Source organism: Drosophila subobscura, chromosome U (assembly GCF_008121235.1).
Source record: "Drosophila subobscura isolate 14011-0131.10 chromosome U, UCBerk_Dsub_1.0, whole genome shotgun sequence".
Taxonomy (NCBI): domain Eukaryota; kingdom Metazoa; phylum Arthropoda; class Insecta; order Diptera; family Drosophilidae; genus Drosophila; species Drosophila subobscura.
In genome coordinates this window covers 12886122-12902804 of record NC_048534.1, presented here as the reverse complement: position 1 = coordinate 12902804, position 16683 = coordinate 12886122, and the positions used below count along the sequence as shown (strand labels likewise).

The window sequence follows — 16683 nt, the reverse complement described above, 5'->3', positions numbered from 1 at the left end:
ATGTTCACAATCGCAGTGTTTTTTGTTATCTTAGTTCTGTAAGAAGTCGATTTTTCATGATAGTTTCAAAATTGTTCTACCAAATATAGAAGGTAGGAGGCTCTGCCTGCGGCTGGGCATCAGGCGGCAGCTTCGCAAAGATGGCTGCCCAATCGAAAGTGAATTCATATATTTGTTCATCGATGTTCACCACGTCCACCGCCTGAATGGAGGAATGGGTGGATATAATAACGAAATCTTCAGTCTCGCTGGAGCTAGAGTCACTGCTGTTGCAGTGACTATCCGCACTATCCTAACTCTTATGCTACCACATTGTAAAAGAGTTAACTAAGTCGTTATAGGAGATAAAAGATGTAACCATTCGGAGGGGTTTTTGTTTTTTGTTGGGTTCAATTTGTATTTATTAACAATTTTTTAAAATTATTTAACAATTTTGTTTTTCATGCGCGGATCGACACTGAAATGTTATTCAAATTTTGCTTTTAGAATTTTCACTGCGAACAAAACCACGAAAAAAATGTTAACAGAATTGGCCAGAAGCGCGTGGAAGGCATCAGTATTGGATTGAACAGTCAATGAGTCCATGAATCAATCAATCAACCAAACAATGTTCCGTCTAAGGCTACATAAATATTTAATTTCATCTTCTCTTGTTTCTTGTTTTTTGTTTTTGTTTAAGCTTAGCATTAGAATTACGAGTAGAATTACAAGCGGGCATTGGGGTTCCGGGAGCGGACAAAGTTCAGCAGCTCATCGGAGTCCTCGCAGACGAAGGGCTTGATGTGGTGGCAGGCGACGTCGTGCCACTTGATGCCATCGTTGTAGAAGTTATTCAAGATGGAGAGGCAGCTCTCATCGTTGCCCTGGGCAGCCTCCCGGTTGTCGGGCTGCGGCTGGTTGTAGCCTCCCGTCGGCGACCAGTCGCCAGTGTTGCGCTGCGATGTGGGTCCGATCTTGGCGCCCGATCCGGACCAGAACCAGCCGTTCTCGTTCGGTGGCTGCAGATCGGGCCTGTCGCAGCCAGCAAAGTTGCACTTCCTGCCCGACGTCCAGATGTACCGCACATTGCCGCGGGATATGCGCTGCTTCACAAAGTCATTCTCCTGCGGCGTCTCCAGCGACACGGCGTCCATGCAGTGGCGACGGCAAATATTTCTCGCATCCAGCCAGTCCACCTCCAGGCTGCGCGTCGGCGCATGCTCCCAGCTGAAGAAGTACGAGTGAGAGACTCCGCGTGCATCCCTGTAGGAGGCGTGGCGCACCCGATTCGCACAGCTCCGGGGATCGGGCAGGGCCAAGCGGCGCTGGGCCAGCGCCATGGTGGCGCTCAGTGCCAGCAGCAGCAGCGTCCGCAGCACAGACATCTCAGGGCAACTGCAAAGAGACAAGTGTAGGCGATTCATTAGCTTTTGCCCCAAAACTGTTTTCAAATCAGATCAGATGGTGCCCAACCCAGAGCATTTCCGCTTGAATGGTTACCAGCGGGGGACATTATGCGAAATCAGTGATTGGAAATGTTTTGCATCGATTTTGATCAATTTTGACTGTGAGTTTTGTGTGTATGATGGAATTTGTCCCACACAATTGTCATTCTGTGCAATTTGATTCCATTTGATCTAATTGAGTAGTTTTCCATTTGAAAATTGGGTACTAGACGGGACAGAACCTTGCCTTCAACCTTGCTTCTAGTTATTTCGTAACGTGAGAATTGTTCCCCCAATTAGCATAGCCACATCCCATCATTTTTTTCACCCAGCAACTGTATCGTCGCTCTCCGTTAGCGAGTCCTCACTCTACCCACCCATCTCCTATGCAAATCTCTTTATTGTTTAATGCTTTTCTACATAAAAAACTTACCTTCACCCTTGACGCTGCCAACTGGTTCTTTTTATCACTCACTCATCAAAATTACATGAAGTAAACGAGCAAGTCTTACATAAAATCTAAAAACAAACTTTGCAATCAGATCCGCATTGGAATTGTCTGGTCATTCCAAGTCTGGGGGAATGATTGAAACGCGTGCTATATTTTTAGGTTTAATTTTCAACTAACGAAGCGATTCAGTTGAGTGCAGATGATGGGAAACAATCCAGCGGCAAGGTAAAATCATTCCCAATCAAACTTAGTTAAATTTCCCAAAAATGTCTTTCTGCATTCAAAGCTGACCTTCATTTTGTGTGACAGGTGCGACTGACCTTACCCAAAGCCTTGACCAACAGCAAGAAAACTCCATACACTGGCCAGCCCAACTCTGGAGCCAGCCAGCCATGTGCACAGTACACACTCGTATTTATCACCATGTATGTAGTCTTCTTCTGTACTCGTTCGTTTCTAGCTCAACTCTGGTGTGCGAGGTTTGCCTTGTGCATACCAATACGAAATGCTTGTCGTCGATGGAGAAAGTTGTAAGAGTTCGGCTGGAGGCCTCGCGTAGCCATGGTCATGCATTACACATGATGGCTGAAGGGTCTCTGGTCTCTGGCCAATATACGAAACTCTTCCGGCTGATAACATTCCCAAAAAAAATATACTCTGGCTTGGATTTTGGCCACGCGCAATTGCATGTGGCTTTTGTTTTTGCCTTTTCACGGCTTGTAAATTTTGTAATATGAATTTCCGTTGCTTCATAAACTCAACTCATTTCCTATACAAGAAAATATATTATACGGATACGCGTATGTGTATGAGCACACGTTTCGTTTGGCTTTTTTGTCTTCCGACTAATTGTCGTGGGTAAGGGCATTGGCAGCTCCAGAGAAACATATTTCCGAACCAATTGTCCCCACAATTTGTTGTGGAGTCTCTCTTCAGCTCACAAGTAGCTCTCATTTTTGTCTTGAGTCTTCTTTTGGGTACTTTTTGTTGCTTTGTTTTCTTTTGTTACGCAATATTTGCTTTATTGAACATTTCAATGGGGGGCACTTGTAGTTATAAACTGCTGGAGAAAGGCATTTAGGTGTCTCTTTTTTTGCTTGGCTTGTGGGAGATGTACCTCCGAGACATACAATATGACTAATGATGGCTTAGGCTCTTCAAATGTGGATTTCTTTTACATAATTGTACACTTGTTCGGCGTGCAAAAACCAACCTTCAAAACGTGCCCAATAGCCAAATAAATATTACAAAATAACTGCAGCATACCAAAAGAAGAGAGAAGCGCAGCTCCACGCTGCAATCTTTTGGAATAATGTTTTTCCAAGCACTATCGTGAACACATCTGCGTAACATTCCGATCCGGCGAGACACAGCCAGTGTCAGGCAGTGTCTGTGTTAAATAATTAATTCCAAGCCACTTGTGGCACGGCTTCGTGGCTGCATCTGCCGAGCATTTGTGGCTCCCCACCATTCCTTTCCTTTCCATTCCATACACCCCATACATGGGCAATTAATCTCCGGCTTATACATTACATTTTACAGCCTTAGACCAACTGGTTTTTGCTTACAGCCAGTTGCAGTCTTCTTCTAAGGCAAACACATTTTTTATTTATGTATCACGCGCCTGAAGCATTACTTCAGTTGAAGTAAATCTCGCGAAATATTGCACAGGGGAACAGGTGTTTGAGGAGACTCGAATATTGATTAGTTTTATAATATAGGATTAGGCAAAACTTTACTCAAAAACCAGTAAATAACTCCAAACGAAATGCACTTTAAAATATTTAATGAAACGTTTGCAGATATAATAAATATTTATTCAATTAAATTCGCAGAATTATGTAAACTTTACATATTTAAGTGCATAATTGTTGCCTTTTAAATATTACAAAAAAAATGTGTTAGCTCTTTTTTCATGAATAGTTTCTCAAGAGCGTCCTCAAAGTCTTCTAAGAACTTTTACCTCTAAAATTAAGCAGCATTTTCGACTGCAACCCTCTTTGATTGACTTTTTACTACCTAGATTTGTTTATGGCATTTCCTGCTAATTAGAAATCAATCGATAAAATCGCATTCAAGCACATTTCTTTAGAGAAATCTCTTGGGGCAGCGACTTGCAGTTGCAGTTGCAGCTTCGCCGTCGTCGCAGCTTGTTTGTAGAACGGCGAAGACCAAGCCAAGACGAGTTTCTGTTTTTGTTTCTTTTTTTTAAGCACAACTGCAGCGAGCGATGACAGTAATTATAAAGAAGACGGATTTGCCAAGCCGCAGCAGCAGCAGTAGCACCTGCCACAACAACAACAACAATCACAATGATGACTTGTTGCAACAACCAACAAGGTATCCCCACCTCATGTACATGCATAAATATGTTGCTAAGTTGCTTTTGATGTTGTTCAAGGGGTTCGGATTGTTGTAGTGCTAATTAGAATGTTTGCCTGTTTGTTGTGTGTGGTGCTGCAACATTTGTCCACAAGTGCAACAGCGTTTTGACCTCTTTTAAAGTGTGGAAGGGTTGCGCCCCCTAATCAAGCAGGATGCTCGGGCTCTCGCTGGCTGCCTGCCGTTAAGAAAGTTGCATGCGGATGTGCTGCTGCTGCAACAGCGAAACGGAGGCGACATTTTAATTGCCTGGTCTTGGTCGGGTCTGGTCTTGGCCAGATCTTGGTCGGTCTGGAATTGGCCAGGTCTGGCCGGGTCTGGTCTGGTCCAACGTTTTCTTTCCAGAAGCAACAGCACCAGCAGCAGCAGCAGCAGCAGCTGAACAACAGTAAACAAAAGTCGCGCTCAAAAAGTAATATGTAGAAAAACTGGACAGGCGGTAGAAGAAAGTCTGTCAACTGTTCGGCGGTGGCCAAGTTGCACACCAAACCACACAGAAGGAAAAGGAGAAGGAGCACCCGCTTGCGGTCGTTCGTTGCTGGACACCATACACCATGCTACAGGTTGCGCAGGTTACAGGTTTTCTCAGATGAGCAAAAGCCAGCAAAAGACAGCCAGCAAAAAACCATAACAATGAACATCAACGCGCAGCAAAGCAACTTGAAATGATAGTGAAAATGGTATGGTATGGTATGGTCTCTGCCTCTGCTGCTTTTTTGCGCTCAGTTTTTGGTCATGACATAAAAATGTATTTATGTATATGTGCAGGCCACATCGATAAATATTGACAAGGTGTCGGCGCTGTACGGCGAGATGAGTCGAAGAAAGAGTTGGGGCAGAGGTGGAAGCTTCTCAGCGTCTGGGGGATATTCACTTTCATCTTTCAATCCGCTGTTGAAGCAGGTGCTAATGGATTTTGTAAACTGTTGGCATGGTCAGGTACGAATAGGTACGAACCAAAGAGAGCCGATAAATGTGCAAAGAATATGGAGAGAGAAAAGAGTTTAAAGCTTTTATGTGAAAACAGCAAAACAAGAAGAATTTTCCCAACACTTAAAGTAAAACCTGAAACTATTACTCATTCCAATCTACACAGAGTATCTCCCAGATTATTGTTGTCTTCAACTTCAAAGCTGTTCAAGTAATACCCAAAAATAGCCAGCCCCCAAGGGAATCTTCAACGCTACAATCTGCACTTTCAACTCTCTCAAAATTACCCAAAACGATCGTTAAAGCATCTGTTTATGCAACACCCACCCTAGGCCTTCAAAAACTTCCCATAATTTCGATGCCAATCATTGCACACCAAAGCAAAATTTGGGCAGACCTTTTCTTACTATCTCCCCAGATATCATAGTCGCATAATGATGATGACTGCTGCAGGGTCTGGAATTTGTCGCACAATTTGTTAACCAACAAAATGAACTACAATCAGAAGGGAAATACTCGCATATTGAACCCAAATTACAGTCACAGCAGAATGGCAAGAAACGCCCATTTGTGCCCAAATAATAAACTTTCCTTTAAACAGAATCCATCCGAGAGAGTGACAGGAGAAGCCTGAAGATAAATTTTGTTTTTTTTTTGTGGACTTTCCCGCATTCCGAGGAGATAAATTATTTTGTTTTCAATTGCAGACGGAATCGTGACTTGAGATTTCTACTGTGGAATGTCTTGGATGCAGCCTCGAAGAGGCAGAAGCTGGAGATCCTACTCCTCCACAGTTGGCTTTTCGTGTGGGTATTTAACCAGGGACCTGGACTGTCGAACTCAAATACTATCTCTCTGCTATTTAGTTTTAGCCATTAATTCTCGAGGTCACATCCAGTTTCAGTTGTAAAAATGTCAAACGGTGGATCTCCAAAGGGGCCTGTCTCCTCTTCTCTTATCAAGTTCGTTTATGGCTAAGCCATTAAATATTATTGGTATGTTGCTTGAATGTTTTACGACCTCAAAATTGCCACAGTAGCCAGAGGCAGTAGCTTATTGTCGCTGCCACAGTCACTGGCTGAAGCTGGCGCTGCCGCTGCCCCAGCTGCTACAATCTGCAGCGTGACATTTTGGCAATTACAACCCAAAAAATTTGCATGCTGCTGGAAAATTAGATTTTCCACTCATTTGCACTGAAAACATATTGCGTAATCTTCTGCCTCAATGCATGGGGGCCGGGCCTGACTGTGGGGCGTGTGGGGAGTGTCGGTCTATAAAGCTGCCCGAAATGGGGGCATGCAAAATAATACAAACAAAATGTAGCAAAAAGGCACTTCATCATTGTCGAGTTAACTGACAAAGTTTTTCACACTATTTGCAATGTTCTTCAAACTGACAGAATCTACTGTGACAGATTTATTTGAGGTAGGTCGAAAAATGTGTGCAAAAAGTGAATATTCTTTGCTGTTATGCGGTATGAGGTAGGTCTGACTAGAATTGGATAAATTTATACATTCTGATGTGCTACACAAAACTTAAGCTTATCCTTGGTCAAGAAATTGTAAAACAATTCTCTTCTGATTGGCATTTTTATTAGAGTTTTCGCAAGAGCCAAAATAAAGATAAACCTACGACACCACCATCATACTTTGTAGTTAAAATTAAGTGATTTTTTTTTTGTATTTACTAAAATGAAAACCTGCAAACAGTGACCCATTTTACAAGTCCACACCTTAATTTCCATTACACAAACCATTCAACTGATCAGAAACAAAATATGTACGCTAAAAGTTGCTCGAAAAAACTGTATTCACTGGTCAGTAGTCACTTGGTAGTCCTTAAAGGATACATAAACTGTGATAATCACCTTTCTCGATTGGAACAAACGACACAAACAAAGCTCAGAGCTCGCACAGCACAGAGACAAACTTATGTTGCAGTTGTAAGTAGTTGAGGCAACCGCACGCGCACGCTTCACTTTTACCAATGAACGCAATGACGATCTTGCCACGGTTTATAGCCTGTCCCCAAGCCTCCAAAAGCCAGAGCCAAAAGCAAAAAGCAAAACAAACCCAAGCCCAATAACAACAACAAAAGCAAAGCGATACAAAGCGAAGCAAAGAAAAATAACAAAAATAAAAGCTTGGAGAATTGGTTCGATGTTCGAAGGTGTACATAGCTTCAACGCAGACTTACGGGGGCTTGATCGGAAGGTAAACAAAAAGGAAGGTAAGGTGTACCATATAACACAGACATTTTCCAACTTTTGATTAAATATTCTTGATATCCAAATTTGAGTAAAAACTGTTTCTCGACTACGCTGGTATTGGCAGCCAAAACAATGCCGAACCTCACTTTCTGTTTCATGTAACTTCTTGAGTTGCATGAAAAGAAACGGTAATGTCAGAGCTGAGCTGAGGCTGCTTGCAAGTTAAGAGCATTAATCTGACGGCAGCAGTTGACGTTGAAGTTGCAGTTGCAGTTGCAGTTGGAGCCACTTAACTGTGTCAGTGTGCTGCTGCTGGTGCATCATCAAACCGTGTCGAACGTGTTCGTTGGACAAGTTTGCTGCCTGAATCATTGGTTTTGGCATGCTTTGCCGAAAATATAAAAGAAATAAATGCAAAAAGACATTGATCACTTAAGACCGTTACATGCTTGGCTCAAACAAATGATTATGCATTAATAGTTGATTTTATTTTAATTTGCCTCGAGTCTGCTATCTTTTATGTAACAATTGGATATTATTTGAAGATACAAAAGATGCACAAAAACGGTGTCAATAAAATCAATAAAGCTTAAATTGCCTCCGGCACAATTTGCTTGTCATTAGCCAAAAGGTGTTGAAGAAGCAAACCAGAAAGGGTGAAAGAGAAATAAATAAAATAATATGGCAAGCAAAATAATAAGCAAAAAGAGAGAAGGGTTGTCCATATTTTCACAGACAATTATTGATATATTCAAGTACCGAACTGTAGCAACAAAGCGTAATATTTGTTGAAAGTCCTTGAAGAAAGTGCAAGATTATAATTTTTGCTCACAGATAAAATAATTTTGATTATAATGAAACTCACAGACCTAAAAATTCTTTAATAAAAATAGCTAGCTGTTATCTTAATGACGATTCCACAATGGAAACTGCTTAGTTATGCACTGTCAATGCTCAAGTGGGCTCAAGTTCACCCCTACAAGGCGAATCAGCTTCTGATTCTGTTCGAGATGTCCTCTCACGCACTCGCAGTCGCACTTTACGAGCGCATCTTCAAAATGCATTTCAAATATCAACAAGTCGATAGACACTTGCGCATAAAACATGAAATGTGGCAGCATCCGATGGCGATGTGAGGTCGTTTAGTAAATTAAATTTAATTGCATTTTCCAGCAGGCGAGAAGTGCGCTCAAGTGGCAGCCAACAACTTCAAATCGATTCAAAATCGCTTCACATTTTGCTGAGACACCCGTGCAAATACCCTTGATAAGGGTATTTGTGGTTTTGTAATGCAAAGAAAGAGGTTTAATCTATCTTTAAGACACTATTAAAATGTAATCTCTACTTTTGCCAAGATTTATTTATTATTTGAAATATTCTGCTAATATTCTTAAGGGTATTTCAAACATCTTTCCATAACATCCAAACTGCCTTACTTGTTTGTGGTATGACTTTGAACGCATTTGCTTCAGTGATTTATGCATCCGAGCTGCTGAAAATCAGTCGAAACTTTAGTTGGGTGAAATCATTAAGTGTGAACAGCGCCAAACTTTGATCGCCATAATGATGGAGCGCCCCGAACTTGAACTTGAAGAACGCTGACTTGCAAAAGGCCGCCGCCACACACACGCACACAGAAACATATATACTGAAAACATAAAATATAAAAATAGACATAGATAATTCAAAAAGCATATCCATGGCTGTGGCTGCAATTAGATCTGCACTCCAAATGGTTACCCAGAGGCGAGCAACAATTAAAAATGGGTCTCGCCGTCAGCGCAACAATAAAAATAAAACTCTGTTTACCATGAAGTTAAGTACGAGAGACCTTAGGCGTCATGGATACAGACAGCAGACAACAGACAGCATGGAGCATAGATTTTTGTCGTATTTTATGGCCCTCAACCTCAGGCTCGAGCTAGAGTCTCGTGTGGGCCACACATTCGGATTTAAATTTTCCATTGCCTGCAATTTCACTTTCCTTTTCCATATACATATGTATGTATGTATGTACCGATGTACATATGTGTGTACATATTTCACAAAAATTGGCAACATCCCACACCGCCACCGCCACTAATAATTGGGTCGCTTAATCTACCATTTGACATCTATCATCTCTCCGCAGCCTTTCAGTCTCTCAGCCGGCAAACCTCATTCCCATTAAGCAGACAACTTTTTAATTACAATTGGGCTCATTGTTTGAGCAGCAATTTTGTGTCGAGTTATGCAACATTCGCATTGCGTGGCGATTGCCAAAGGAAAGTCATCATTAGATTGACATAAAAACTCTTTATCGAGTCGATTGCGAACGAAATGAACGAAGGGGAAGAAGTGGTTCAGGATTGACAGCGACTTGCTTTGAACGATCTACTTGATCCAGAGTACCTGTGGTAGAAGAGTTTGTTTTACTTTAGACTCATTTCATTCATACAATTTATTCCATTTCAATTCCAACCAATTCTCAACGCTTCATTCATTAAAGTCTGTCAGCACCCCAGGGACAGATGATGACATGGGAGAATCGGTTGCCATTCGACAAGAAGTGCGGTAACAAAGCGTAATCCAAGATAACTTACAATAACATAACATAATTAATGCTTGCCTGAGACGACGCTGATGCTAATTAACTTCTTCATCTCTTGGTGGATGTGGATGTGGATGTGGCTGTCGATGGCTGCCAATGTCTGTCTGTAACCATAACCCAGTGACTGACTTTGACTCTTTGCCACCGCATCACGTGGCGTCGGCACCTTGGGTTCTGTAACCCAGCAACAATACACAAAAAAAAAGAAACTATTTCGCCATACGGTTTGCTGGAGGGGTTTCATCATTGGCCAGATCGTGTCTTTGGTCAGTCTTTTGCTGAGTTTTATCCAAAATATTTTCCACCTAAAACAATTATTTATTTTCTTTAGCTGCGGCTACTATATGTATTTGTTTCGTTTTCTTGTCAATTGAGGAAAACCTTCATCGTTGTTGGCCATGAAATGAATTCGCATCAAAACTAATAATTGTTCGGTTTGGTTCGGTTCACTTTGGTCAAGGGAAACATTTTTGAACTTTTTTCACTACTCGAATTCTGTTTGTTATGTTAATTTTTGCACAACGTTTATTTAGGTGAACCAATATTATTTATTTGAATGAATGAATGCACTTTGCTGTGAGTCAACAAATTAATATTATTTTAAGATGAATTTGTGCCAAAGAGGGACAAGTTGGGATCCCAAATAGCTACAAATATATATCGAAATGGAGTACGGAAAGAGCTTAAAATCATTTCTTTCTGCAAAAAATGTATATAAATTCAGAAAATACTTTCATCGCTCTCTCAACCATTTCAGGTTCAAGTTTAGCTTCACATTAGTTTGCAATTTAACTAGAAACCATTCCATTTGCATCTACTGCAAACCGATTTGTTAATTTTACTTGCAAATCCCTGAAGTTTTTTTTGCAGCAACCACTCAAGTGAATAGGAAATTTCCATACCATTGCACGTGTGAGAAAAAAGAGACAAATGAGTCGACTTGAATCCAAAGCAACTTTTGCTCAATGCCGACGCGGCGCCATTGTCATGGAAGAACAACCGAGAAGCTCGGTACGAACCAGACCAGACCAAGCCGGAGTAAAATCTCCAGCACAGAGACCCCTCAAGACCTTCTTTCAATGCGGCTGCATTTGGTTGGTGTTATGACTGGCTTTTGTTTTTGGCTTAGTTACTATGCCGCTGCTGTGTTGTTAGCTAAAATGTGTGACAAAAATTCTGAGCCAGACACATGATTTGTTGCATTCAGGCACGATGTCGGAGCCAACGACAACACAACGCAGCAGCTGAGAGCTCATTAAGCCGGGGGATCCATTATGCAATCTCGTTTGCATTGTTCATTTTTCTGGCAGCACATGAAGATGATGGCAGCACTCGCTGCTCGTTGCTGTTGCTGTTCCTATTTCGGTTGGCTTCTGCTTGAGGGTTTTCTATTGCTTTCTCAGATTATTATCAGAGCCAAAATCGTACACAGAGAAGGAGGACCATGGGGACTTTTAGCAAACATCGATATTTTGGGCGACCCTTGGGCCTTTTAATGGATTAGTTGGGTGTTTGTTTATGCACAAAAAATAGGAAGCGTGCTGATAACAGGGTTTGTCATAGTTCATCGACCTAAAAGCCCACAAATTTCGTCATCAGGAGACATGACTTTTAATCAGAGGAATATCTATGTAGTGTTTGTGCTCTGGAAGAATTTTGTTGGCTTACTTTTAGCTATTACAATTCGTATATTCATTCTCCTGTGCACCTATGCAAATTAATTCACATTATTCACTCCACTTGAGCTAAGCCCATCACATCACATTATGAGTTAATACCGTCAATTCATTCGGGAAACAATTTCAATCGAGTGTTCTCCCTAATTGGTGTACCGATGCCATCGGAGCCATTCAAGAGGGCCTGGCACAAATTAAACCTGTTGCCATGGTGGGCAGAGATATGCATTTTAATCAGCGATAGGGAGCAGCACTTCAGTGACAGCTTCAATTAGACAGAGCCGCACAAAAGTATGCCGCGGAGTGGCATTTAGTCAGAGTTTAGCCATGATACGCCGCGGTTTGGCATCGTATCGGGCGTGTAGGCGTCGATTGCGCGACGCGCTCAGTGCTCGCGATTACTACGGAGCCATCCAGATGATGATTGCCATTGCCTATGTGCTGGGCATTACGCCGTATTTGGTGTCGCACAACTCCAGCGGACAGTCAGCTATGCAGCAGTCCTGGTACGGATTTGTCAATGCCCTCTCCCGATGGCTGCTGCTGGCCTACTGCTACACGCACATAAATATCCACAGCGAGAGCCTCATTGGCTACTTCATGCGCAATCGGATCTCACAGTTCAGCACTCGGATCCATAACTTTGGTGGCATTATGTCGGCTGTCTTCATCTTCATTATGCCCCTGCTGCTGCGGCGGCACCTGCAGCGTTTCAGCGAACATGTGATGGAGGTGGATCGACGGCTGGACAGCCTGCGCAACCCTGTAAATTTCAATGCAGTGTTTGGGTTGGCGACGTTGGTCTTGGGCCTGGTTGCCCTGCTGGACACCATCATCATTGTCACCTGTCTGGTATGCCTGGCCCAGATGGAGGTGCGCGCCTCCTGGCAGCTGACTTTCATCCTGGTCTACGAGCTCATGGCCATATCCATCACAATAGTTCTGTTTTGTTTAATCACGCGCACGGTTCAACGTCGCTTCAATTATCTGCACAAGGTGAGTAAAATACGAGAAGGGACGTGTGAGACGCTTCTTACGCGTCACAACTTTTATACCCGGCACTCAGTACTACATCTGCAACTTAGCGGTTATTTGTCAAATTTTACATTTTTTCTTCATCTGTCATCTACATCAACAACACTACTCACGCCAACACGCTCCTTTAGCTCGCCACCCTCCCCTAGAAACACACACTGCAGAGTCAGGGCAGAGTCGTGGCAGAGGCAGCGGCAGAGACGTGTCAGGGGCAGAGGCCAATAAACTGAAGTATCTTTTGGGGGCTGCTTTTGTTCTCAAAAGTATAGCATACTTTTAGGCTGAAAAGTTCCCAATTACAAAATAGCGTAGGACAGCCATATCGTGCAGTCCTTGTGGTCCTTGATGGACTCAAGCGATACAGGAGACTCGTACCTTCGCCAGGAGGCATGCCATGTCCTGATCCGACAGGAAACAGCCCAGTTACAGCGTTGAAGGGGATTATATAGAAAAACAATATTCAAATGGCATTATCCTTAATGTCCTAGCACCCGAAGTGATCCGGGACATTTTGCCGATCCCGAGGAGGCGTGACATGTCCTTTTTCGACAGGAAACAGCTGAGCTATAGCCTTGTAGAGATTGAAAAGAAAAAACAACGTGAAAATGGCATTATCCGTAATGTCCTTGCACCCGAACTGGTCGGAAAGGATCCAGGACATTGTGCCGATCACGAGGGGGCGTGGCACATCCTGGACGAACTACAAATAAAGGAGAAAACAACAAAACAAATCTCTCCTGTTATTTTTGTCAAATTTTGACAGCCACCTCTTTGCACAGTGGCGCCCACGCGATGAAGACGGTCATTTCTGGAACTAAAATAACGTAGTTCGAGAATTGGCCGATCTGTGTTGGGACGCCACTGTGAACTTTTGAAATTGCTTCACTGAAATGGCCGAAAACAGGAAAATTTTCAGACAAAGTACCAGGCGAACAGAAGTCAGCAGAAGGTTACTGGTTTCCATGTTTTTTCACTGTGTCAAAATCTGGATGCTATGAAACCGCAATTCATTTTTCAGTCGCCAAGTAACTAAAATGAATTGCGGTTTCATAGCATCCAGATTTCCTTTCCGTTTCCGTTTCCTTCTGTGCGTTACATACAACCGTTATCCGCACAAATTCAATATACCCTATTTACTCTTCGAGTACCGGGTATAATAAAGCAAATATAATTAATGATTATTGAACATATTTGCGTGGAAGAGAGTTTGAAGCATGAAGAATATATCCAAGAATATTCCTCGAATATTAGCGCTGTTGTTATTTTGTTTTCCTTCAACCTTTAGCTTAAAGCCCAACTCAATCCTTTTGCCATTTCCATCTTCATATTCCACCTGTCAATCAGACGAGAGTCTTAACTAACCAATGCCCATGAGAAATGTCGTGTGATGCAAATTGAAAGAAGAAATCTGATCAGCTTATGGTAAGCAAATGGCCAGGAACAGCCACATCCCCTATAGCAAACCCCCCCTAGGTGAAGTGTGACCAGATATGCGATTACCCGGGTGTCACGCGATAATGAAGATAATGAATTGCCCGTCACGAAGCGTACACAGACAGGCAGACCGAGAGACAGACAGACACACATGCTGGCTGGCTGGTTGGCAGCTTTCATTCTAGCCAAACAAATGAATAAAATTCAAGGCGTCGCCATGGCCATCTTCTCTTTCAACAAGGACACACACACACACACACAGGGGCACTTGTTGCTGCCATGCAAAAAATCGCAGGAAACATCATAATGAGCTTCTGGCTGCTCCGCCTGCTGCCGGCATTTGTTTTTATTCTCGGCACACCACCCACCCGAACGCCTCGTTTGCTCGTCTCAATTCTTTCGTAGGACATCGTTATCCATTTTGTCAGCCAGTTTGCGTTGACACTTTCATCCCGACGGTTGTGCACGGTTGTCTGCCTGCCTGCTCCCCTGAGTTAGTCATGTCCACCGCGTTGCGTCGGGTGCGCAAGTACTTTATCTCATCGCAGGTCTACGAGGCACTGCGTCCCCTGTTCTTCCTCACCTTTCTGTACGGTCTGACGCCGTTCCATGTGGTGCGCCGCAAGATGGGCGAGTCCTACCTGAAGATGTCCTGCTTTGGCGTCTTCAACATCTTCATCTACATCTGCCTGTGCGGCTTCTGCTACATCTCATCGCTGCGGCAGGGCGAGTCCATTGTGGGCTACTTCTTTCGCACGGAAATCTCCACAGTCGGCGATCGCTTGCAAATCTTCAATGGCCTCATTGCCGGCGCTGTGATCTACACTTCTGCCATCCTGAAACGCTGCAAGCTGCTGGGCACCCTCACAATCCTACACAGCCTCGACACGAACTTCTCCAACATTGGAGTGCGCGTCAAGTATTCCCGGATCTTTCGCTACTCCATACTGGTGCTGGTCTTCAAGCTGCTCATTTTGGGTGTGTACTTTGTGGGCGTGTTCCGGCTGCTCGTCTCCCTCGATGTGACGCCCTCGTTCTGTGTCTGCATGACATTCTTCCTGCAGCATTCGGTTGTTTCCATTGCCATTTGCTTGTTCTGCGTGATTGCGTTCAGCTTCGAGCGGCGACTCAGTATCATCAATCAGGTGAGTGTGTGCGCTGGTAAATATTTACCAGCAAATAGCAGACGGCAGACAGCGTGGCTGTCCTGGTCCCAGGGGAATCGCCTCCACCTTTAGTTTTATTGCCCCCAATGAAGTGTGAAGAATTAATTTATGTAAATCCATGGAACACACACACACAAGAGTGTTGTGCATATTTATTGTTGTTTTAACCAGGTTGTTGTTTCTCCAAGATTGTGTGCTTTGATTTAGTTTGTGTGTGTGTGTTATGCCCAACAAGTGTTGCGTACTGTTGAAGGCTCATCATCAGTGTTGAGCAACTCCGAGAGCTGCGCTCTCCTCGCTTTCGCTCTTCGCCTTTATTTTGCTCAGCTCTTTCTCTCTCTTCTCGCTCTCCTCCCCTTCGTCCGATCCTGGCTCGAGGCCAATCCAGCCGCGACAGTTGGCCGCCCCGCAGTGGCAACGCTGTGCAATATTGCCGTACTGCTGGTAGCGATAGTTGAAGGTGATCTCCTCCCCCGGCATAATGCACTTCACGCTGAAAATGCCTATCCTCACCTCCCCGTTGACCGACCACTTCTGGGTCTCTGCATTCGGCTCGCAGCTGTGGTTGATGAAACGCGACATGTTGGCGCCCAGCGTGGCATCGATGATGGCCTCGCCCCGCAGCGCCATGAAGTAGTAGTGCTGCTGGCCGTCCCTTGCGTAAAAATACTGCCGTCGCTGGAACTCCTCGCTGTCGATCACCTCGCCCACGTACTCCACGATGTACTCGCCGGCGGGGATCTCCAGCTCGGCTGCGACCCCGCAGCCCTTCTTCTCGGTGCGAAAAACGCGGCAGGGCATGCCCTGCTGCAGCTGGAAGCGTTTGTTCGTGCAACGCTTTCCGTTGCTGCACAGCGGACCGCACTCGATCATCAGCATTCGGTTGATGCAGTCCGTTCCGCAGTGACCCGCTGCCGTCTTGTCGCCACTGCAGGAGCAGTCGCACTCCGTCTCCGTCTCCTCTCTCTCCCGACTCAGCTGCCTGGAGCATCGATATTGATTCTCGCGGAGCAGCTGGAACGTGAGCAAACCCTCGCTGCGCAGAAACTGCTTGTTGATGGCCTCCATTTTGGCCAGCTCCGCCAATTGGTCTCTCAAGCTGATGGGCAGCGAACTGGCAGCCATGCCCCTTTTCTGCACGAGCCTTGTCTTCCCTCTGATGCGGTTCGAGCGTCGCACGCCGACAACTTTCTTTTTCAAGCCCGGAGCTGGAGCTGAACTGGAGCTGAAACTGTGTCCTGCGCGAACGGGCGACTTCGAAATTGTCCCCATCCTATCTTTTGGCATGCAATTATGTTCAGAAATTACATTATTTTGACAGTCATTCTTATTCGATTGGCTCCAAATTACCACACCTGATAACCAATTTAGACTGCAGCTTAGGTG

General features: G+C 44.1%; 1 protein-coding gene across 1 annotated transcript; it reads right to left on the bottom strand.

Annotated features, from left to right (window-relative positions):
- Nucleotides 1–614: 614 nt before the first annotated feature.
- On the bottom strand, nt 615–7183 carry LOC117902706. Its single transcript, XM_034814261.1, has 2 exons — nt 7055–7183; nt 615–1374 (listed from the first exon to the last, which is right to left on the bottom strand). The coding sequence occupies exon 2, from the start codon at nt 1362–1364 to the stop codon at nt 705–707; it is 660 nt and encodes a 219-aa protein (XP_034670152.1). The 5' UTR covers nt 1365–1374; nt 7055–7183; the 3' UTR covers nt 615–704.
- Between the last annotated feature and the right edge of the window lie 9500 nt (nt 7184–16683).